The 24,143-nt window shown below is 46.1% G+C and overlaps 1 protein-coding gene across 3 annotated transcripts in view; it reads left to right on the top strand.

The window, feature by feature from the left end:
• SRGAP3 (SLIT-ROBO Rho GTPase activating protein 3) overlaps positions 1 to 24,143 on the top strand; it is a 155,292-nt gene that overhangs the window by 121,183 nt on the left and 9,966 nt on the right. For all 3 annotated transcript variants that reach the window (XM_030205441.1, XM_030205440.1, XM_030205439.1), the window contains exons 14-21: positions 178 to 255; positions 1,551 to 1,685; positions 3,480 to 3,585; positions 6,626 to 6,853; positions 15,570 to 15,649; positions 19,579 to 19,759; positions 21,342 to 21,491; positions 23,623 to 23,950. In XM_030205441.1, the coding sequence (XP_030061301.1) occupies positions 178 to 255; positions 1,551 to 1,685; positions 3,480 to 3,585; positions 6,626 to 6,853; positions 15,570 to 15,649; positions 19,579 to 19,759; positions 21,342 to 21,491; positions 23,623 to 23,950 (1,286 nt within the window). The remainder of the gene's footprint in view (positions 1 to 177; positions 256 to 1,550; positions 1,686 to 3,479; positions 3,586 to 6,625; positions 6,854 to 15,569; positions 15,650 to 19,578; positions 19,760 to 21,341; positions 21,492 to 23,622; positions 23,951 to 24,143) is intronic.

Genomic DNA, 24,143 nt, shown 5'->3' with positions numbered 1-24,143 from the left:
TCCTACCCTATCCATGTGCAAAATGAAAGAGTGGGTGGGGAGATGTTAGGGATGGACTTTAGCGATGTAGAATGTGAACTACGCATAGACTGGCACTGAAGATGTCCAGGTCTCCCGCAGGCTCTTCAACCCTGAGTGCATTTATCTGCATATCTTACACTGTCTTTCTTTTATTAGGTCTTCAGCAACAGGGCATTTTCAGAGTTCCTGGATCTCAAGTTGAAGTTAATGACATCAAGAATTCATTTGAACGAGGTACAGCCTCAGGACAATTCAAGAACCATCTTGAGTCAAGCTCTTAAGCTTAGTACTAGCTCATCATACAATTAAGAAATATGATTTATGTTCCCCCATTTCAAAAAACAAAATCCAGCTGCTGGAGTTTTGAGATTATCCTTAAAGTCATTAGTTCATTAAACATATTAAACACTGAATTCATCATCCAGGCTACACTTGTTCCCTGTGGAACGTGTGGCATGTTGTAGCCTCATCAACTGAACAATGGATGCCTCACTTGACCTTTCAACTCACAGAGGTCTCACACTGGAAACTCCTTTATACCAACAACACATTATAAGCACAGACCATCCATACTGAAAACCATTTAACCAGCCATGAACGGCTTGTGGTCGGTTAAATGGTACTTAGTCGGCTAAGCACTAATTTTCAGTGTGAATATTAGCACTTAGTGGCTGTTATCACGTGAAATAGTGGCTGAATATCGGCTTGGTTGGTTCAAACTGGTTAAAAATAAACCATATATTTAATACTGCTCACCAGAAATGGCCCAACATTGAATGTTCAGGTTCGGCACTGACCGTGGGAGTTAGCTGGGCCTGCCTGCCGAGGTCTGAATATTGGGTCCAAATTCAGGGATTAACTCTTGCACAGCCACTGTAATCTAGCAGGCTTGTCAGCTTAGTATCATGGACTCTGGGCATTTTACCCACTGTAGGATTGATTTCAACTCCCCATACAAGAAATGACATTCATGTACACTGGTTGCCTGTCCTGTAGAGCTTCAGAGCTAAGTTCATGCCTGAGACATAGGGAGATGAAGCCTCCGCATGTGTGGCCCTGCTGTCTCCTGACCCGCACCTTTTCCATAGTATACAAGCTCACTGGGAGTAGCCTAGTGCAGTGGACTTTGATCCTGGGGAACTGGGTTTGATTCCCACTGCAACTCCTTGTGACTCGGGGCAAGTCACCTAATCCTCCATTGCCCCAGGTACAAATAAGCACCTGTATATACTATGTAAACTGCTTTGAATGTAGTTGCAAAAACCACAGAAAGGCGGTATATCAAGTCCCATTTCCCTTTCCCTATTTGAGATTCTACATGGAATGTTGCTAGTGGAGGAGTAGCCTAGTGGTTAGTGAAGTGAACGTTGATCCTGGGGAACTGGGTTCAAGTCCCTCCTTGTGACTCTGGGCAAGTCACTTAACCCTCCATTACCCCAGGTACAAATAAGTTCCTGTATATACTATGTAAACCGCTTTGAATGTAGTTGCAAAAAGAACAGAAGGCAGTATATCATTTCCCTTTCCAGGTGAAGACCCCCTGGTGGATGAGCAGAATGAGCATGACATTAATTCCGTAGCTGGCGTTCTAAAGCTCTATTTCCGAGGACTGGAAAACCCGCTCTTTCCTAAGGAAAGGTTTCAGGATCTGATATCCACTATTAGTAAGTATGTGACAGATTTACTTCTGTGGGAATTATTGTTGCTTACAGCATGACTGGTAAATCCCAGGGAAAATGCCATGTTGGGGTAAGGAAGGGATGGGGATGGCGCCATGCAGTTAATGCGCGGAAGAAGTGTAGCTGACTAAGTTCTGTACTATCTGCCAAGCTTTGAGAGGGATTTTCCTGTAACAGTGAGCCTGTGTTTAGGGTACCAGTAATGTCTTGTGTAAGGAAAAGTGCGCACCTCCTTTCTTCACAGAATACTGGTGTACGTGGGCAAACACACGCCTGGATTTCAGGCACAGCTTACTCACCAGCCGTAAATGTTCATTCCTAGATTGCTAACGCATGCATGCAAATGATAGCATTCTACAATTTACATGTGTAACTGTGAGTCCCAAGCCATGTGTCCGTCCACCATTAAACTACACCAGGTTCCAGAACAGTGTGTAGGCTGACTGGGCGTCTAAATGGCAGATGACGTTTAATGTGAGCAAGTGCAAAGTGATGCATGTGGGAAAGAGGAACTCGAATTATAGCTACATCATGCAAGGTTCCACGTTAGGAGTCACGGACCAAGAAAGGGATCTAGGTGTCGTTGTTGATGATACGTTGAAACCTTCTGCTCAGTGTGCTGCTCTGGCTAAGAAAGCAAATAGAATGTTAGGTGTTATTAGGAAAGGAATGGAAAACAAAAATGAGGATGCTATAATGCCTTTGTATCGCTCCATGGTACGACCGCATTTCGAATATTGTGTTCAATTCTGGTCGCCGTATCTCAAAAAAGATATAATGGAATTAGAAAAGGTGCAGAGAAGGGAGACGAAAATGATAAAGGGGATGGGACGACTTCCCTATGCGGAAAGGCTAAAACGGCTAGGGCTCTTCAGCTTGGAGAAAAGGCGGCTGAGGGGAGATATGATAGAGGTCTATAAAATAATGAGTGGAGTTGAACGGGTAGATGTGAAGCATCTGTTCACGCTTTCCAAAAATACTAGGACTAGGGGGCATGCGATGAAGCTACAATGTAGTACACATTTAAAACAAATCGGAGAAAATGTTTCTTCACTCAACGTGTAATTAAACTCTGGAATTCGTTGCCAGAGAATGTGGTAAAGGTGGTTAGCGGAGTTTTAAAAAGGTTTGGACGGCTTCCTAAAGGAAAAGTCCATAGATCATTATTAAATGGACTTGGGGAAAATCCACTATTTCTGGGATAAGCAGTATAAAATGTTTTGTACATTTTTGGGATCTTGCCGGGTATTTGTGACCTGGATTGGCCACTGTTGGAAACAGGATGCTGGGCTTGATGGACCTTTGGTCTTTCCCAGTATGGCAATACTTATGTACTTATGTATTGTGCACATTGTTAACCGCCTTGTTTTTCAGCAAAGAAAGGCTGTGTATAACATTTTAATAAACTATAACCATGTGCATATCTGAAAAATAGTGCAGGTTCTAGAATTTCCTGTTAGTATGCTTTCCACATCCTCTCTGCGTTCTCTGTTGAATTATGTATGTAGGGCACTTCTGTTATTTCATCATTTTGTTTATGGTAAATCTGTTTTCCCCAAAATGTTGTTGTTCCTCATATAAATTATCTCTCTTATTTATAGAACAGACACTTCACAAATTTATAGCAAATAATAATACATATTTTTACTGTGCAGCACAAGGAAAGTATTGCAGTTGCCAGACATAGAAAGTATATTAACATCCATATACTAGGAATTAGTTCTTGGAAAAGCAGTTTTTCTAGACCTGTGTCCAATAACAGCGATTTTCTTCTGACAGAAATTGAGAACCCGCTGGAGAAGGTACATCAGATTCAGCAGATCCTCATTACCCTCCCACGAGCTGTCGTGGTTGTCATGAGATACCTCTTTGCATTCCTCAACCAGTAAGTTGTCTCAACACTTCCTTCTTTAGAGCAGCCTGGAGGCTCAATGTAAATGCTATGCGTTGCCATGAGAAAGACCTGCATTCGATTCCTGGGCCACGTCTTCTACTTCATGGCCAACCAGAGCTGGGGATGTTGTGAATGTAGTGCTCATGGCTTTTAGAGGGCATCTTGCTCATTGCTCAGTAGTGACACCTATTGGCCAAGCTTAGGATCTATCTCAGCTAGGTTTTTGCAAGGAGCCATTGGCCAATCCTCAGTACTTGTAAATGAAGGTTCATTGTGCTGTCATCCAGTGGAGGCTGGTTCCAGTCAAACTGGAAGCCCAAAAGAGAAGAAGGAGACCATTGAGCTCAACTCCCCCAGCTTAGTCTTCTTTATTGTGACAAACTAATATTAACCCAGATAGGACAGGGAAGGTGATTTTCTAATATCTTATTGCATCATCATTTGAATAATTTCTTTTGTGCTAGGTGGTTTCACTTATGGTATCCCTGACTCCCCTGCTCTTTACCTATCCTTAGGGTGGGGGTAAAAGGATTGAGAAGAAAAGCAACCTTTTATTTCTTCCTCGGGCATCATTTTTGCATTCCCTCAACTTCTGGGCATGAGATGAGGGAGCTGCTCCACTAGACCTTCTCACCTTTGATATTAACATTCTGGTGTAAAGAAAGATTTAGAGGGCAGTGCTAAAAGCCCTGTCCATGAGTAAAATGCTGTTCTATTTTCAGAAATGGGGTCTTTGTGGGGGGAGAAAGGGAAGGAACTCCTCTTGTGAGGAAAGGCTTAAGAGGTTAGGAAAAGAGACGGCTGTGGGGGGGATATCTTAGAGGTCTACAAAGTACTGACTGGAGTTGAACGGGGTAGACGTAAATCAATTGTTACTCTTTCAAAAAGTACAAAGACTAGGGGACACTCCATGAAGTTACATAGTAATAATTTTAAAACAAATAGAATAAATATTTTTCACGCAACAAATTTTATCACATTTTATCATATCTCTGACCTCATGTGCACTTACCTATCTAAACGTTCCGTCTTTGCTTATACCCTACGCTATTAAAATGTTCTATTACGTACTATGTTGACATTGTAGATAGTGTACTATGTCATACTTTGTATTGTTATTTGAATATTTTTACTACTGTAATTGTCTATTGATTGTTTGATTTATTTTTATTGTACATCACCTTGAATGAATTCTTTCAAAAAGGCAGCAAATAAATCCTAATAAAGAAAGAAAAATGTTTAAGATCTGGAACTCATTGCCAGAGGATGTAGTAACAGCAGTTAGCGTATGTGAGTTAAAAAAAAAGGTTTTGACAAGTTCCTGGAGGAAAAGTCCATAGTTTGTTATTGAGCTGGATATGGGGAAGCCACTGCTTGCTGTGGGATTGGTAGCTTGGAATGGTACTACTAGTACTTGTGATCTGGATTGGCCACTGTTGGGCTAGATGGTCTGACCCAGTCTGGCAATTCTTACGTTCTTATGAGAAGGGGTTCTCAGGGTAGGGTTAGGTTGGGAGAGTCAAACACATAAAACAATTGCAGAAAACAAGGTCAAATAACTGGGTAATTAAGCAGAACTGCCTAGGGTTTCTTTGATTATCACAACAAATCTCACAGATAAAGCCTGTCTTACTATGACTAGTTTGATTATTTGCCCTTCAGAGCACAATTTTCAAAGCCATTTGAGGTATGAAAATTGCAGCCCTCAGTACAGATAAAATTAGACATATTCTATAAAGTGATTGTACGTAAGTGTGTTAAGGAAACACATTCACAGTATTGTGTCGGTGGAGGAAAATGATATCTATAGATTGCATTTTCAAATCTCCATGCATTATTTATTGGGACAGCAATTTTTAAAACTATATTGAGGTAAAACAGCATTTTAGCCACCAAAATAGGATTTTTGAAAATTGTGTTGTTTTATCCATATCCAGCAGTGTCCCCAGGGGTGAGGATAGGTAAGGGGATGCAACAAAATGCATAGTTTTGGATTTTGAAAACTAAGCGCATTGCTTTGGCTAAAAATATTACACAGAGAAAAAGCAGGTGTAATTCTCTATACATTTTCCAGGGGCTAAATTGAAAGGTCCTCATTTTGCTTTCTTATTTGATGCCAATCCTGTAGGTAAGAACAACCCATGTAATTTCCAAAGTTGAATCTTTCCCTCTCTGTATATGATACGATACAAAATTTTGTATTTCTACAACCTACAGCATTTTGTTTTCTGTTACAGTAAGTCCCTGCCTCAGAGCCTAAATGGGTACCACTGGTAATGTTCCTGGAACGTTGTATTTTCAGTGTAGTACACACATATTTTTGCTTTGAAATTTGGAGCTAAGCCAGCAGGCTAAATATTCTGGCAGGTTTTGTCTGAACATGGATGTTTTAGAAATTGCTGTTGTTAAAGGGGTCTGACCGGTGGCAGGTGAATATTTAAGTTCACTATCCATCGATTTTTGGCCAGTGTATGGATGGTATTGTGGCCGAAAATCTGTCTAACTGTCCCATACTCTCCATACAGTGAGGAGGAGGAAGGACCTCAGAATTATCTGGAGAGCATCCATCGATTTTCAGCTGCTGCTGTCTGGATACACAGTATTTTTAGTCTAGCCCTGCTGTACAGCGTTTAGTGGTGACATAAAGACAGATAATAAATACCAATCAATCAGTCAATAAATATCAGCACTGCTGAATATATTATATTAATGTAAGCACCAGGGTTTAAATTAACCTGCTTGTAACCACCACTGAAAAACTGACCCCATGTCTCTCTCTAGGGGTAGCCCAGTGTGTATTTGCACAGGAATAAGACATATCCTTGCTGTGTGCAGTAATATGTTGCATTATGAGCTGGGTCCTGCATCTCAGATCATTTTTCCTTATTGATTGACTGGGATTTATTAACCGTCTTTATGAAGATCTTCACCGAGGTATCATAATCTCCCCTCAGTGTCAGTTCTCTGAATGCTCTGTAACATCTCACTGTCCCAGAGAGACTTTATTTTCAGGGCTTGTGTTTTTTTCTAGTTTATCGCAATATAGTGATGAAAACATGATGGATCCCTATAACCTTGCCATCTGCTTTGGACCAACCCTGATGCCCATTCCGGAGGGACAAGATCCTGTATCCTGTCAGGCACATGTCAATGAGGTCATGAAAACCATCATTATCCACCATGAAGTCCTCTTCCCAAACCACAAGGAGCTGGAGGGGCCCATGTATGAGAAATGTATGACCGGCAGTGAGGACTACTGGTATGTTCTGACAGATTTTTACACAGCTAGATATTTTACAGTGTGTGGTGTTTGCTTTTTGGAGCACCAGAATGTTACGAATTAATCAGAGAATAAACCAGAGTGAGCACACCTTGAGGGTAGATATTATAACAGGTCACCTATGTGTATTTTTAGCTTGTTCTATAAAGACACGTAGACACCCCGCCCAAAATCTTCCCCTGAACATGACGTACACTGAAATCATAACTCCTCCCACACCCCGCCCAAAATCTTCCGCTGAACATTGTCAGCAATCGTTGTCTAGGTTTGGTCCCAGGGTCCAGTTCACAGAGGCAGTGAGTTTGTAGAGGCAGTAGGTTCCCAAAGAATACACAATCCACATGAGTTTGGATATATAAAGTATATTATATTTGCATATATGTATAGGCTTACAGCACTTAGTACAGGTAAATGGTACAAGGCTGTCTCTGGGTGTGTGTTTGCCTTCCCCATTCCACCTAAATACCTCTCGCCTTCGACGCCTTCGTGGCCACACCTCTCCTACTCTCCTCCGATCTCTTTTACTCCGTCTCTTACTCTCAGCTGGTGACATCATAGTAACATAGTAACATAGTAGATGACGGCAGAAAAAGACCTGCACGGTCCATCCAGTCGGCCCAACAAGATAACTCATATTTGCTGCTTTTTGTGTATACCCTACTTTGATTTGATTTGTACCTGTGCTCCTCAGGGCACAGACCGTATAAGTCTGCCCCGCATTATCCCCGCCTCCCAACCACCAGCCCCACCTCCCAACCACCGGCTCTGGCACAGGCACAGACCGTATAAGTCTGCCCAGCACTATCCTCACCTCCCCAGCTCTGCCTCCCAACCCCGGCTCTGGCACAGACCGTACAAGTCTGTCCAGCACTATCCCCGCCTCCCAACCACCAGCCCCGCTTCCCACCACCGGCTCTGGCACAGACCGTATAAGTCTGCCCAGCCCTATCCCCGCCTCCCAACCACCAGCCCTGCCTCCCGATCTTGACTAAGCTCCTGAGGATCCATTCCTTCGGCACAGGATTCCTTTATGCTTATCCCACGCATGTTGGAATCCTGTGCCGAAGGAATGGATCCTCAGGAGCTTAGTCAATCCCATCAATCACATCAATCCCAATCCTGGCCCCCCTCACCAACTATTATCCCAACTCTACAGATCTCACCGCGACCTCTCTAACCTCATCTTTATTTCTCTACTCCCCTCCTCTGCCCTTCTCTTGCGCCCTATGGAATGCCTGCTCTATCTGTAACAAACTCGCCTATATCCAGGACCTCTTTATCTCGCGTCACCTCCATCTGCTCGCCATAACAGAAACTTGGCTCTGCCCTGATGACTCTGCTTCAGTCGCAGCCCTGTGCCATGGTGGTTATCTATTTTCACATACTCCTCGCCCTGCTGGCCGTGGGGGGCGGTGTTGGACTACTTCTCTCTCCCTCCTCCAGATTTCAACCCCTTCTTCCACCTCAATCTCACTGTTTTTCCTCCTTTGAAGACCACTCTATCCGCCTTTTCTCTCCTGTGCCTCTTCGAATAGCGGTCATTTATCGTCCCCCTGATAAGTCCCTTTCATCCTTTCTCAGTGACTTTGACGCCTGGCTTGCCTTCTTCCATGATCCTTCCTCCCCCTCTCTCATCCTTGGTGACTTTAATATTCCTGCTAATGATCCTTCCAACTCTTATATTTCCAAGTTACTCGCTTTAACGTCCTCCTTTAATCTCCAGCTATGCTCCACCTCCCCCACTCATCAAAATGGTCACTGTCTTGATCTCATCTTCTCCTCCAACTGTTCACCCTCTAGTTTCCTTGCCTCTGATCTTCCCTCCTCTGATCACCATCTTATAACTTTCACACTTAAATCTCCTCCCTCCCAGTCCCGTCCTATCTTATCTAATTTATCTAGGAATCTTCACGATATTGACCCTTCACCTCTATCCTCCCATGTTTCAAACTTCCTCTCTACTGTGGCACCATCCATGTCTGTCAACGAGGCTGTTTCTTCTTACAACAATACTCTATCCTCTGCCTTAGACACTCTTGCACCTTTGATGACCCGCCCTGTAAGGCGTACAAAACCCCAACCTTGGCTGACTTCTAATATCCGCTACCTACGTTCCTGTACCCGTTCCGCCGAACGCCTCTGGCGGAAATCTTGGGCCCTTGCTGATTTCTTACACTTTAAGTTCATGCTGACCTCCTTCCAATCTGCTCTTTTACGTGCCAAACAGGATTATTATATCCAACTGACCAACTCTCTTGGCTCTAATCCTCAACTTCTCTTCACCACATTGAACTCTCTCCTCAAGGTGCCCCCTCCCCCAACTCCCCCTTCATTATCTCCTCAGACCCTTGCTGAATTCTTTCACAACAAGGTTCAAAAGATAAACCTTGCTTTCTCTACCTCACCACCTCTCCCTCCACTAGTCCATTCCCCTCTCTCTCCTTCCCCTCATTCCCTTTCCTCCTTTCCTGAAGTTACTATTGAGGAAACTACACTTCTCCTTTCATCCTCAAAATGTACCACCTGTTCCTCTGATCCCATTCCCACCCACCTTCTTAATGCTATCTCTCCTGCTCTTATTCCTTTTATCTGTCACATTCTCAACCTCTCACTTTCCACTGCGACTGTCCCTGCTGCCTTTAAACATGCTGTGGTCACATCTCTCCTTAAGAAGCCTTCATTCGACCCTACTTGTCCCTCTAATTACCGACCCATCTCCCTCCTTCCTTTTCTCTCCAAATTACTTGAGCGTGCTGTTCACCACCGCTGCCTTGATTTTCTCTCCTCACATGCTATTCTTGACCCACTACAATCTGGTTTTCGCCCTCTCCACTCAACCGAAACTGCGCTTACTAAAGTCTCCAATGACCTATTACTGGCTAAATCCAGAGGTCAATATTCCATCCTCATTCTTCTTGATCTTTCCGCTGCTTTTGACACTGTCGATCACAGCATACTTCTCGATACCCTGTCCTCACTTGGATTCCAGGGCTCTGTCCTTTCCTGGTTCTCTTCCTACCTCTCCCTCCGCACCTTTAGTGTTCACTCTGGTGGATCCTCTTCTACTTCTATCCCTCTGCCTGTCGGCGTACCTCAGGGTTCTGTTCTTGGTCCCCTCCTCTTTTCTATCTACACTTCTTCCCTTGGTTCATTAATCTCATCCCATGGCTTTTCCTACCATCTCTATGCTGATGACTCTCAAATCTACCTTTCTACCCCTGATATCTCACCGTGCATCCAAACCAAAGTTTCAGCTTGCTTGTCTGACATTGCTGTCTGGATGTCTCAACGCCACCTGAAATTAAATATGACCAAAACCGAGCCTCTCATTTTCCCCCCCCAACCCACCTTCCTGCTCCCCCTGTTTTCTATTTCTGTTGATAGCTCTCTCATTTTCCCTGTCTCCTCAGCTCGAAACCTTGGGGTCATCTTTGACTCTTCTCTCTCCTTCTCTGCTCATATCCAGCAGATTGCCAAGACCTGTCGTTTCTTTCTTTACAACATCCGTAAAATCCGCCCCTTTCTTTCTGAGCACTCTACCAAAACCCTCATCCACACCTTTGTCACCTCTCGTTTAGACTACTGCAATCTGCTTCTTGCTGGCCTCCCACTTAGTCACCTCTCCCCTCTCCAGTCGGTTCAAAACTCTGCTGCCCGTCTCGTCTTCCGCCAGGGTCGCTTTACTCATACTATCCCTCTCCTCAAGACCCTTCACTGGCTCCCTATCCATTTTCGCATCCTGTTCAAACTTCTTCTACTAACCTATAAATGTACTCACTCTGCTGCTCCCCAGTATCTCTCCACACTCGTCCTTCCCTACACCCCTTCCTGTGCACTCTGCTCCATGGATAAATCCTTCTTATCTGTTCCCTTCTCCACTACTGCCAACTCCAGACCGCGCCTTCTGTCTCGCTGCACCCTACGCCTGGAATAAACTTCCTGAGCCCCTACGTCTTGCCCCATCCTTGGCCACCTTTAAATCTAGACTGAAAGCCCACCTCTTTAACATTGCTTTTGACTCGTAACCACTTGTAACCACTCGCCTCCACCTACCCTCCTCTCTTCCTTCCTGTTCACATTAATTGATTTGATTTGCTTACTTTATTTTTTTTTTGTCTATTAGATTGTAAGCTCTTTGAGCAGGGACTGTCTTTCTTCTATGTTTGTGCAGCGCTGCGTACGCCTTGTAGCGCTATAGAAATGCTAAATAGTAGTAGTAGTAGAAAGAAAGGATATGGTGTTTGTTCAGAGGAAGAGAGAAGCCTTGGGGTTGTGCTGAAAGAGGTATACAGTGGGGGAAATAAGTATTTGATCCCTTGCTGATTTTGTAAGTTTGCCCACTGACAAAGACATGAGCAGCCCATAATTGAAGGGTAGGTTATTGGTAACAGTGAGAGATAGCACATCACAAATTAAATCCGGAAAATCACATTGTGGAAAGAATATGAATTTATTTGCATTCTGCAGAGGGAAATAAGTATTTGATCCCCCACCAACCAGTAAGAGATCTGGCCCCTACAGACCAGGTAGATGCTCCAAATCAACTCGTTACCTGCATGACAGACAGCTGTCGGCAATGGTCACCTGTATGAAAGACACCTGTCCACAGACTCAGTGAATCAGTCAGACTCTAACCTCTACAAAATGGCCAAGAGCAAGGAGCTGTCTAAGGATGTCAGGGACAAGATCATACACCTGCACAAGGCTGGAATGGGCTACAAAACCATCAGTAAGACGCTGGGCGAGAAGGAGACAACTGTTGGTGCCATAGTAAGAAAATGGAAGAAGTACAAAATGACTGTCAATCGACAAAGATCTGGGGCTCCACGCAAAATCTCACCTCGTGGGGTATCCTTGATCATGAGGAAGGTTAGAAATCAGCCTACAACTACAAGGGGGGAACTTGTCAATGATCTCAAGGCAGCTGGGACCACTGTCACCACGAAAACCATTGGTAACACATTACGACATAACGGATTGCAATCCTGCAGTGCCCGCAAGGTCCCCCTGCTCCGGAAGGCACATGTGACGGCCCGTCTGAAGTTTGCCAGTGAACACCTGGATGATGCCGAGAGTGATTGGGAGAAGGTGCTGTGGTCAGATGAGACAAAAATTGAGCTCTTTGGCATGAACTCAACTCGCCGTGTTTGGAGGAAGAGAAATGCTGCCTATGACCCAAAGAACACCGTCCCCACTGTCAAGCATGGAGGCGGAAATGTTATGTTTTGGGGGTGTTTCTCTGCTAAGGGCACAGGACTACTTCACCGCATCAATGGGAGAATGGATGGGGCCATGTACCGTACAATTCTGAGTGACAACCTCCTTCCCTCCGCCAGGGCCTTAAAAATGGGTCGTGGCTGGGTCTTCCAGCACGACAATGACCCAAAACATACAGCCAAGGCAACAAAGGAGTGGCTCAGGAAGAAGCACATTAGGGTCATGGAGTGGCCTAGCCAGTCACCAGACCTTAATCCCATTGAAAACTTATGGAGGGAGCTGAAGCTGCGAGTTGCCAAGCGACAGCCCAGAACTCTTAATGATTTAGAGATGATCTGCAAAGAGGAGTGGACCAAAATTCCTCCTGACATGTGTGCAAACCTCATCATCAACTACAGAAGACGTCTGACCGCTGTGCTTGCCAACAAGGGTTTTGCCACCAAGTATTAGGTCTTGTTTGCCAGAGGGATCAAATACTTATTTCCCTCTGCAGAATGCAAATAAATTCATATACTTTCCACAATGTGATTTTCCGGATTTAATTTGTGATGTGCTATCTCTCACTGTTACCAATAACCTACCCTTCAATTATGAGCTGCTCATGTCTTTGTCAGTGGGCAAACTTACAAAATCAGCAAGGGATCAAATACTTATTTCCCCCACTGTATGTGTGCAGAGAGAAAGGAATAGAGAGAAGGGCCTAAGAAAGCTAAGCCATGGGCTCTGGGAGAGAAGACTTTGGGGAAGAAAGGGGGGGCCAGAGCCGGAGCTCTGGTGGCTGGAGATGGGTAGGTGCAGGGGAGAGACAGAGAGAGAAGTAGTGCAAGCAGAGCCCTGTGCTCTGCTGCAGAGAGACAGAGAGAGAAGTGCCCCTGGACAGAGAGAAGTGCCCCAGCTTTATACCTAATAAGAACAGAGAGGGAACAGGAGCAGAGAGAGATCAAAAACTTCTCTCCTTCCCAGTTATTTCCTTTACAAAACTCCAGATTACTTTTTGAAGTCAGGAAAGGTGAGCATTTTCACAGGTTCTCCTGTTTGAAGTCCCAATTATGGGAGCCTCTCTGTCTGGCTTCCTTTGTTCTTAGAGATCCCTGCTCCCCATATGACAAAAGGTATGTTAATCAGGAGCAATTAAGAATACCCAGGGCTAGCAGGCAGCTCAACACCATTTGGTCCATGTCATCCTCAGTGATTCCTGAGGGAGGGGGAGAGTTATCAGAAGTCAGAAGCTGGTTTAATATTAATCTAAGTATGTCAAGAGGATATCCAGCAATCCTGACATCTCCACCGCTTTTTTTTTTTCCATGGAGGCAAGATGGAAGCAAACCTGGATACCTGGTCTGTCACTGTAGTGACGACTGTTCCTGTTCCCTATATTGTTCCTGCTAATTCTAGCAGGTCCCCTGTCCTGCTTATTCATATCTCCACAATAGTGAGATGTTTACGGAATAGTTGACAAACATGACGTACACCGAAATCATAACTCCTCCCACACCCCGCCCAAAATCTTCCCCTGAATGTCTGTTCTAAAGTTCAGTACTGAAAAGAATCAATCCCACTAATCCTTATGCAATAGAAACTGGAGTGAAGCCAATTTTAATCAAAGAAAGTATTTTTATTATGAGGAAATAAGGGAAGATTCAGTATAGGCTGTACAATTTCAGCTGAGCCAGATGCTGGTGAGACACGCCAATTCTTTCGGCTCACTTAATTGGCTCTGTATATCATTAACCTCCCAAAAAGTTTTCTTTCCTCTTTTTTTTTTTTTTTACTTCTTGTAACTTATTTTCTAATCTATTATTAGAAAATTAGAGCTAATTAAGTGAGCCAAAATGTTGCTAAAGGAATTAATAAAGGTGCGGCCTAAGTTTTGCCACATGCCTAAATGGTATGTTTATGAAGGTGTTAGTATTTTTAACTCATCTACAAAGTTAGGACGCATTAAACGCTAACGCACCAATGCATTCCTATAGGCGCAGCCTATATAATAATTCTCACCTCCAACGTTCTAATGTGCCTGGGACCGTGGCTCGCTCGGAGGTGGTCTGCTAGGCAGTTTAGAATGCACTGACGTCAGTGATGTCACTGACAGCTGATTCCTAGGCAAGGGGAGGAGTAGGGAAACACGCGGAGCGTGTTTTCCCTACTACTCCCCCTGCCTGGGAAACAGCTGTCAGTGCCCCCCCCTCGGCGCAACACCCAAGCCCCTCCGCCCCGGCGCAGCACCCAAGCCCCTACCCCCCCTCGACGCATCACCCAAGACCCTCTCCCCGGCGCATCACCAAAGCCCCTACCCCCCCCTCGGGCACATCAACTCCCTCGCCACCCGCAGTCGCCAATACTAATGCTGTCCGGCCGCTGCTGCTTCTCCTGTGGACATCTGGCATTGGCTGTCGTCACTGCGGCTGCTCCTCCACTCCCCTCCACGTCACTGCCCCTGCAGGAAAATCCCGGAGGAGCACAGCGACGTCAGAGGGGAGAGGAGCAGCGGCTGCAGAGATGACAGCCAATGCCAGATGGCTGTCTACGGAGCCGTGTGTTTCAGGTTTAAAATCTTTTTTTGGCTTTTTTCTTTTTGTACCGGCCACTGCTGCTCAACAGGAGACGCAGCAGCGGCCGGACAGCGTTAGTATTGGTGGCTGCAGGTGGCGAGGGGGTTGATGTGCCCAAGGGGGGGGTGTAGGGGCTTGGGTGATGTGCTGGGGGGGGAGGGGGTAGGGGTTTGGGTAATGCGCCGAGGGGGGAGGGGAGGGTCGTTGGACATGGGTGGCTGGAGGGGGGCAGGGGAGGGGAGGGTCACTGGACATGGGTGGCTGCAGGGGGGGGGCAGGGAAGAGGGAGGTGGGGAGGGGGTCCTGAGACCAGATGGGTGGCTGCAGGGGAGGGCAGGGGAGACAGAAGGGACATTGCAGGGGGGGACAGGGGGAGAGGAGGGTCGCAGGACATGAGTGGCTGCGGGGGGGCAGGGTAGACAGGAAGGACGCTGCAGGGGAGGGATAACCTTGCTAGCGCCCGTTTCATTGCCTACCGAAACGGGCCTTTTATACTAGTTAGCATATAATGTGCATTAAAAACGCTAACATACCTATAGTGCGTCTTTGTAAACACAGGTCTAAGTGTTTTTTGGTATTTTTTTTAGAATGTATTGTGTATGAGGCGTCTGAATGCCTATGTCAGTTGCCATCATGATATGTGATGGCCATGTTGCATCTGCTCTGTGACCTTTTTAGTGTTGTAGAGAAAACCCCTCCAGATGTGAGGGAGCAATCTTAAGTTGACTGTTTGACGTAGTCCTGGTTCTCTTGGTTATAACTCATCGGACTGTGGCCGCCTAGCGAGCGCAGAACAGAGAGGCCGCATCTTCAGCCCTTGCAAGCAAAGATTTCCTTTTATTGTCAGCTTCTGAGTGAGTGGCTGAGATAGGAGCCCGGTTTGATGCTTGTGACGCTGGTTTCTCACTTTTCTTCTTTGTCCGCAGTGACAGCCCTCACAGTGAACCAGGAACCATTGATGAAATGGATCGTGACAATGGCACAGAACTGCACACCAGTGATGATGGTGAGTTGTCAGACACTGAAAGGCATTAGCTGGTCCACAGAGATTGTCTTTTCATTACTGTTATGCTCAGAGGGTTCAATATTCAGCCAGGACAGTGACCAGAGTAAATTAAACGTTGGTCGCTGGGTTTAATTTAATCCATATCTTCAGTGTCGCTATCCACAAACCCCCTGATCTGTTGTGCAAAATTTTGCATCCAATTGTCACGTGATTAGGCATGATGGATGCACTTATGCAACGCAGGGTACCACGGAACCGCAAACAGCTTAGCTGTGCTTAAGTGGCCAGTCCAGTAGTTGAAAAATTACACCCGGTTTGTCCATAGGGAACGAAGCTATGGGCAGGAAGCCCACCTGGATGGCTGATCTTGCCGGACTCATGGCCTTTGCATTCTGTCGCGTTCTCGAGGGCCTTGGCATTCTATTAGGTTCTCGAGGCGGAACTGAAGTTCGTGAGCCCTTGGGCCACTGCCGAGGAGCGGCAGCGGCAGGCAAGACCACCCTGGAGCTGGGCATACGGAAGGGCCGGACAGGAACTCTGGATTGGAAGTAGGCAACTGGAACCGGCAGGACAGGATCCGCTTCACCTGCGCTTGGCCACCGTTCCACTAGAGTTGAGCTCCAACGTGCAGGTGGCTGGCAGGACTTGCAGGACAGGGCCGAAACTGGAGAACCAGAGGACCCACCCTGGGTCTAGGAAACACGAGGAAGACTAGACTAGGAACTACACTCAGACAGTGTGCTGCTGCATAGCCACTAGCCAGACCCAGAAGACAGACCAAGGAACACAAGGCGTACAGAAGCTAGCAGGAGCAAGGACTAGGGCAGCATACACACTAGGCAGAACGGGAATCCGGGAATACCCACAGGGTAAACCCTCTAGCTAGGTGGAGACAGGATACAGGAATAATCACCCAGGAAATACACACTAGCCAGACAGATACAGGATTCAGGATATACCCTCAGGATATACAAGCAGGGTAGGCACACAGGCTAGGCAAGGCAGGGTTCAGGGTAAAGAGAGCAAACCAGGAATAACAGGCCAAGGGTCTTGGGCAGGCAGCAGAGCAAACAGAGTAACCAGGAAGAACAGGCCAAGGGTCTTGGGCAGGCAGCAGAGCAAACAGAGTAACCAGGAATATCAGGCCAAGGGTCTTTGACAGGCAGCAGAGCAAACAGAGTAACCAGGAATACAGGCCAAGGGTCTGAAGCCAGAGCCGTTCCACACACTGACTGGGGAACTCACAAAGGCTGAGGCTGAGGCTTCGCTTACAGACAGAGAACAAACCCGGACAAAGGCTTCACCCCAACCCAGGGTAAGCCTGGAGCAGAGGCTTCACCCCAAACACAGGGTAAGCCAGGGACAGAGGCTTCACCCCAAACACAGGGTAAGCCAGGGACAGAGGCTTCACCCCAAACACAGGGTAAGCCAGGGACAGAGGCTTCACCCCAACACAGGGTAAGCCTGGAGCAGAGGCTTCACCCCAACTCAGGGTAAGCCAGGAAGGACCCACAGTCCACAGACAGACAGTGGCAGGGAAGACCCCCCACGGAAGGACAACAGACACAGACACACAGACACAGAAAGAAGCTGGGCAGAAACCCAGAGAGAGGCTAAGCAGTAGTGCAGCAGACACTTACTAACCTGACCTGGCCTAAGAGCATAACACCATGCAAAGGCCCTGACTGCAAGCACAGCACTTCCTTATGAAGGCTCTCACTGATGAGTCACCAGCAGCAGGACAGAAGCAGGAAGTACACTGACCCCAAAGAGAGGCTTGACACACATAGGAAGAGAGCCCACAGGAAAGACAAGCAGGAGCCATCTTGGAAGCTGGAACAGAACAGATGGAAGCCATCTTGGAAACTGGCCAGGCAGGGAGGCATAGCCCACACAGGTGAGGTCTAGTGAGATAATCAGCGCAGAGACTAGAGACAAGACTAACACAAACACAGACACAGACAGTAAGATAATCAGTGCAGAGACTAGAGGCAAGACTAACACAAACACAGACAGAAGCCAGCAGAGCTGCTGACCCCCAGAAAGAAGGTAAGGCTGAGGGTGGACACGGCCACAGACGTGACATAGGATAAAGGTGAAAGAAGGCAGATTCAGGAGTATCTTAAGGAAATACTTCTACATGGGAAAGGGTGGTGAATTTGTGGAACGACCCTCCCGGTGGAGATGAAAACTGTATCTGAGTTCAAGAAAGCTTGGATAAGTACATAGGATCTCTGAGGGAGAGGAAGGGATAGTGGACAGTGTGGATGGACAAACTTGATGGATCATGTGGCCTTTATCTGCTGTCATTTTCTCTGTTTCTACAATTTTGGCAATGGAGGGGGGGGGGGGTCTGAGCAGTGAGAAAGAAAGGGGAGACAGAGGGTCTGATAGCCTTCCTTTTGGTTCACATTTAATTTGGTTGTTGAACAGTGTCTACAGCACTTCCCTCACTCCTCCCCAAACCTGAGTCATTTACCTTCTGACATCTGGACTCCCTTCACTCACTAAGGACCATCTGCCTTCTCACTGTGGTCCTGAGGTCTCCCGTGACTGGGGGGGCACTTTGTTCCTGCTTGTGTGACTCTACCGCATGTCTCTACGTCAACTGCGCTTGGTTTTATAACAGGGTTGCCTACGGGGAGTGTAAAAAAAATGCACTTATTTGTGTCAGTTTTATTATGTGCTCTCATAAAATAAATACCTAGAACCAGAGTTCACAAATCCCTCACACCCAGAGAGACACTTACTAAAGAGAAGAAGTCAGCAAGTGCTACAACACATCAACACATCCTCTTACTTTGATCGTTTTCTTTCTATAATTAATTGAACAGATTGACTGTTAGCCTTGTTATTACCAATACCTTTATATCTCCAAATGTATCTTTGTATCCTGACAGATACCTTCATATCTCCAAATGTATCTCTGTACCCTGTAATGGTGATGCCATGACAGGTTTTTTGTAAGCCAGATTGAGCCTGCAAAGAGGTGGGAAAATGTGGGATACAAGAGCAATAAAATAAATAAATAAATATTTGATCCAATTTGCGAGTAAACCACAACTGAGCTCCTGCTGCACCCTGTAATTTGCCCTGTATGTTCTGTTTGGATGAAAGAATGGAATATATATGTTTTAAATCAGGGGCGTATCTGGAATCCGGCGGTAGGGGGGGCCACAGCCAGAGAGGGGGGGCACATTTTTGCCTCCCTCCCCCCCCCCCCGCCGCCGCCGCCGCCTCTCTCCACCCCCTCCCCGCCGTCAACCCTCCCCCGCTGCTTACTTTTGCTGGCGCCGAGGTCCGACCCGCAATCTCCGTTTTTCGTCTTCCTCCGTGGCCATGCTTCCAGGAAGTAACGCTGCAGTGCTGATTCGTTGAATCCAGTTCGATGTCTGACGTCAGACGCCGAACTGGATTCAACGAATCAGCACTGCAGCGTTACTTCCTGGAAGCATGGCCACGGAGGAAGACGAAAAACGGAGATTGCGGGTCGGACCTCGGCGCCAGCAAAAGTAAGCAGCGGGGGAGGGTTGACGGCGGGGAGGGGGGCCAGGGCGAAATCTGCGGGGGCCCAGGCCCCTGTGGCCCCACGCAGATACGCCCCTGTTTTAAATTAAAAGGAACTGTCTCTGGAAAAGCCTATAGGCTTTAAACATGGAAAATGTTTTATCTTATTCCCCCAAGGTAGCCTCCTTTAACTCTACACTAGCTTGCTGTTTTCCTGATGCCACAGTTACATTTCCTCAATTCTGGGAGTGATGCTCCCATCTGCCCGTAGCCTTCCTTCTGCATTTACGTCAATGCTGTGCACTGTACTTTGCTTTCTCCTTCTCTCTTCTCCTTAGCTAGGGTGGCCTGTCTCTTGACTGTCTGATCACTGCATAGAGTGTAGTCTAATTATCAGTCCATACTGTGTCTCTTTTCCCCAGAAGTGGAACAGATTGAAGCCATTGCTAAGTTTGACTATATTGGACGGTCACCACGAGAACTATCCTTCAAGAAGGGGGCGTCCCTCCTGCTGTACCACAGAGCATCAGATGACTGGTGGGAAGGTCGACATAATGGAGTGGACGGTCTTATACCTCACCAGTACATTGTAGTACAGGACATGTGAGTACTGCATGCTATGACCACCTTTAGTTTGTAACAGGATTTGCCATGGGTATGACGCCAGTACGGCAGAGCAGAGTCATTGTGATGACATCATCAGCCTTCCCATCTTGCGTGGACCTCTTTAATCCTGTATTTGGCTCTCACTGAGCTTGCACCAAGGCTTTTTTTTGAGGGGGTACTTGGGGGCACTGAGTACTGGCACCTTTTCCATTGTCTGCTAAAATTGACCCATGGTCCCCAAGTTTTAATGAAAGAGCTCAGGCTCTATACACCAATTCTGCCTTGTCATAGATTCTGTGACTGTTTGCAGGGGGCCTGGCTATTGTGGGGTGGGTCCCTCAGTGATCTCCCCACCCTGAAGGGTGGCCTGGCATTTGAATACTAGCACCTTTTTCGCTAGAAAAAAATGCACTGTCTTGCAGTGATATTTGTATTTGCAGAAGATTTGAAGGTTTTGTTTTTATATCGCTTGGGTGTGGGGGGTGTTTGGGGCTGGATTGTGGTGGGAGCGTGGAAGGACTTGTGATGTAAGTGTCCAAATAGTAAAATATTTACAGATGTTTTACACCTGCACCCAAACAGATATAAATAAATGCAACTTCATGTAAGTTGTGATTTCTGCAGCCATAGACACTTATAGGTAGATGCCCCTTATAGAAAATGCTTAGTTGGAAAAGTTTTCCTCGTGGATTTTTTAGGTGCCATGTCTAGAATGTGGCCCTTAGCAGTCCTTTTACTAAGCTGCGGTTAAAAGTGACTTTAGGTCACCCTTAACACAGGTCTTCCCACAAGTTAAGGCCATTTCTAGTGCATCCAGAGAACAGCAGATTTTCCATTTTCTGAATGATGTTGAAGCTAGTATGAGAACATGTCAAAATGTACTCTCTTTTGTAAATGATTCGCTGAAGATCGAGAATTTCACCACGTGCCCTTTGAAGTTTTGAGGGCATTTGTCTGTGTGCAACTTTTATTACATTCCAGTTCAAACACTACTCCTAAGAAGAAGCCCATTGAGTGAAATAGTTGGGCCACCGTTGGCTGTTAAGTTAGGTGTTTCCTGCATTTAGAAAAAATTGAAGGAAAAAAAATGAGGTTTTTGGACCAATGAATGAAATCCTTACCCCAGTAAGACATTGTAATATCAGTTTGGGTTATCTGAGGTACTTTATTTTTCCTCATTTTGCTGATTTTATGTCAGTTATCACTGCTCTGTTACATTTGTCACTGTTTTGTTGTTCTGTATCATCACATTATTTTGTGTACAAGATTTTGCCCTTTTTTTCATTATTTGCATGTGCTAATTAGCACTCAGCCATTAACAAAAATTAGCGTGTGAGGCTTCAGATAGGCCTCTTCATAGATTTGTCTTCAACTGTTTGGAAACTCTTTGGTTTAGAAAATGTGAATTTTCTCAATGATTCCTAAAACTGCTCACAGAATGAGAATTTTATATTTCCTCCTGCTTTTCACTAAAGTAGGATATATGTTTATTTAAATTCACCGTTTCATAGTGGCAGTTTCGGTGGGCAACTTTCAGTGGGAATTCTTCTTGTCTGATTTTCATCTCATTTGCATTTAGGGACGATGCGTTCTCAGACAGTCTCAGTCAAAAGGCGGACAGTGAGGCCAGCAGCGGACCTCTGCTGGATGACAAAGCTTCTTCCAAGAATGACCTGCAGTCTCCGACGGATCACGCCGTGGATTACAGCTTTGGAGGAGTGATAGGCCGGTAAGAACTCTGTGGCAGGCTTAAGCTAGTGAGGAGGGCAGCCGTTCCGGGAACTCCAGAAATTGCACAAATGTCTGTGCACATGGGCTGTGTATTTTGAGTAGCATGCATAAGTACACAGGACTTGTGAGAGAGAAGCTACCAGGGCAGCCTACTACTACTTCTACTACTACTACTATTTAGCATTTCTATAGCGCTACAAGGCGTACGCAGCGCTGCACAAACATAGAAGAAAGACAGTCCCTGCTCAAAGAGCTTACAATCTAATAGACAAAAAATAAATAAAGTAAGCAAATCAAATCAATTAATGTGAACGGGAAGGAAGAGAGGAGGGTAGGTGGAGGCGAGTGGTTACAAGTGGTTATGAGTAAAAAGCAATGTTAAAGAGGTGGGTTTTCAGTCTAGATTTAAAGGTGGCCAAGGATGGGGCAAGACGTAGGGGCTCAGGAAGTTATTCCAGGCGTAGGGTGCAGCGAGACAAAAGGCGCGAAGTCTGGAGTTGGCAGTAGTGGAGAAGGGAACAGATAAGAAGGATTTATCCATGGAGCGGAGTGCACGGGAAGGGGTGTAGGGATGGACGAGTGTGGAGAGATACTGGGGAGCAGCAGAGTGAGTACATTTATAGGTTAGTAGAAGAAGTTTGAACAGGATGCGAAAATGGATAGGGAGCCAGTGAAGGGTCTTGAGGAGAGGGGTAGTATGAGTAAAGCGACCCTGGCGGAAGATGAGACGGGCAGCAGAGTTTTGAACCGACTGGAGAGGGGAGAAGTGACTAAGTGGGAGGCCAGCAAGAAGCAGATTGCAGTAGTCTAAACGAGAGGTGACAAGGGTGTGGATGAGGGTTTTGGTAGAGTGCTCGGAAAGAAAGGGGCGGATTTTACGGATGTTGTAAAGAAAGAAACGACAGGTCTTGGCAATCTGCTGGATATGAGCAGAGAAGGAGAGAGAAGTGCTTTTTAAGTGCTCCATGTGCAGGTGGGTTGTGGGAAGGGTAAAAGAGCGCACATGCTTTTGAAAATCCCATGCACATGCGGACCCAAAAAACACACCCATGAGTTTCCTCTTTCTAACCCAGTAAAAAGTGTTCTTAAGTATTGCCACACTGGGACAGACCAAAGGTCCATGAAGCCCAGTATCCAGTCCACGTCACAAATACCTGGCAAGATCCCAAAAAAGTACAAAATATTTTAGGCTGCTTATCCCAGAAATAATGGTCTATGGACTTTTCCTTTAGGAAGCCATCCAAACCTTTTTTTTAAACTCTGCTAAGCTAACTGCCTTTACCACATTCTCTGGTAACAAATTCCAGAGTTTTTTACATGTTGAGTGAAGAAACGTTTTCTCCGATTAGTTTTAAATTTACTACTTTGTACTTCATCGCATGCCCCCTAGTCCTAGTATTTTTGGAAAACTTAAACAAACGCTTCACATCTACCCGTTCCACTCCACTCATTATTTTATAGACCTCTATCATATCTCGCCTCAGCCGTCTTTTCTCCAAGCTGAAGAGCCCTAGCCACTTCAGCCTTTCCTTGTAGGGAAATCGTCCCATCCCTCCTTCATGTTCACAAGTTTCAAACAGAGAAGTGCCGTCAGCTGCTCGGCTTGCAGAGTTATAAAGAAGGCTAGAATCCTCGTCCATAACGGTAATTTTCATGAACTGCTACATAACCATTAATTGCTTTAAGCAGATGCCTGCAGAGCGTCACTCATTAATTCAAGAACTGACCCAGATTACCGCCTTACGGGACAATCTTAGGAACCCTGTGGATAATTTCCTTTTGAAAACTGGCTGGGGTCTGTTCAGCAGTGAGAGCAACCGTAATAATTTAAACGCCACTTAATTATTTTATTTAAATAGTGTTGGCTTTAAAAATGAAGAGGAGAAATTAGGTCTTACCTGATAATTAGTGGGAAGCAATGTAATGCAGTGCTGATTTCTGTGTCAGTAGTGAACTGTGAGGAAATCCCAACAGTCCAGGGAGCTGGAATATCATCTGTAGACATTCCTATTTCAGGAACTGAATTCTGAATGGTTCACATGTTCCCCTTTGACCTCCATAAGTTATTTAGTGGTTAGGAATGTCTTACAAAATGCTCCTTTACTACATGTGCCATGAATTGTTTGCAGGGTAAGACTGCGATCTGATGGAGCTGCAATACCGCGTCGCAGGAGTGGTGGCGATACCCACAGCCCGCCCAGAGGGCTGGGTCCTGGCATAGATACCCCTCCCAGAGCAGCAGCCTGTCCAAGCAGTCCCCACAAGATCCCACTCAGCAGAGGAAGGATGGAAAGCCCCGAGAAACGCAGGATGGCTACGTTCGGAAGTGCTGGAAGCATCAATTATACTGACAGGAAGACCTTGTCTGATGGGCAGCCCCTGCGGTCAGCCTCTGGGTCCACGCGGCACAGCAGCCTGGGAGACCACAAGTCCTTGGAAGCAGAAGCTCTTGCTGAGGTAAGAGGAGCACTATGTGCCCACGAAGGTACCTGTGATGGTTCTGCTCATTTGGGTCTTGCCGCATCTGAGTAAGTGGAACCGATGCTTCAGCCGTCATTCTGTGGCTTTTTTTCCATGGTGCTGTCAGGTCTTCAGTTTGTCGTTATGTATTAGTTTCTCTAAACTGATTGGTTGGGATTTGAAATGGGCA

Source organism: Microcaecilia unicolor, chromosome 6 (assembly GCF_901765095.1).
Source record: "Microcaecilia unicolor chromosome 6, aMicUni1.1, whole genome shotgun sequence".
Taxonomy (NCBI): domain Eukaryota; kingdom Metazoa; phylum Chordata; class Amphibia; order Gymnophiona; family Siphonopidae; genus Microcaecilia; species Microcaecilia unicolor.
Note: the sequence above shows the minus strand (reverse complement) of the source record. Positions and strands in the feature narration are given on the sequence as shown.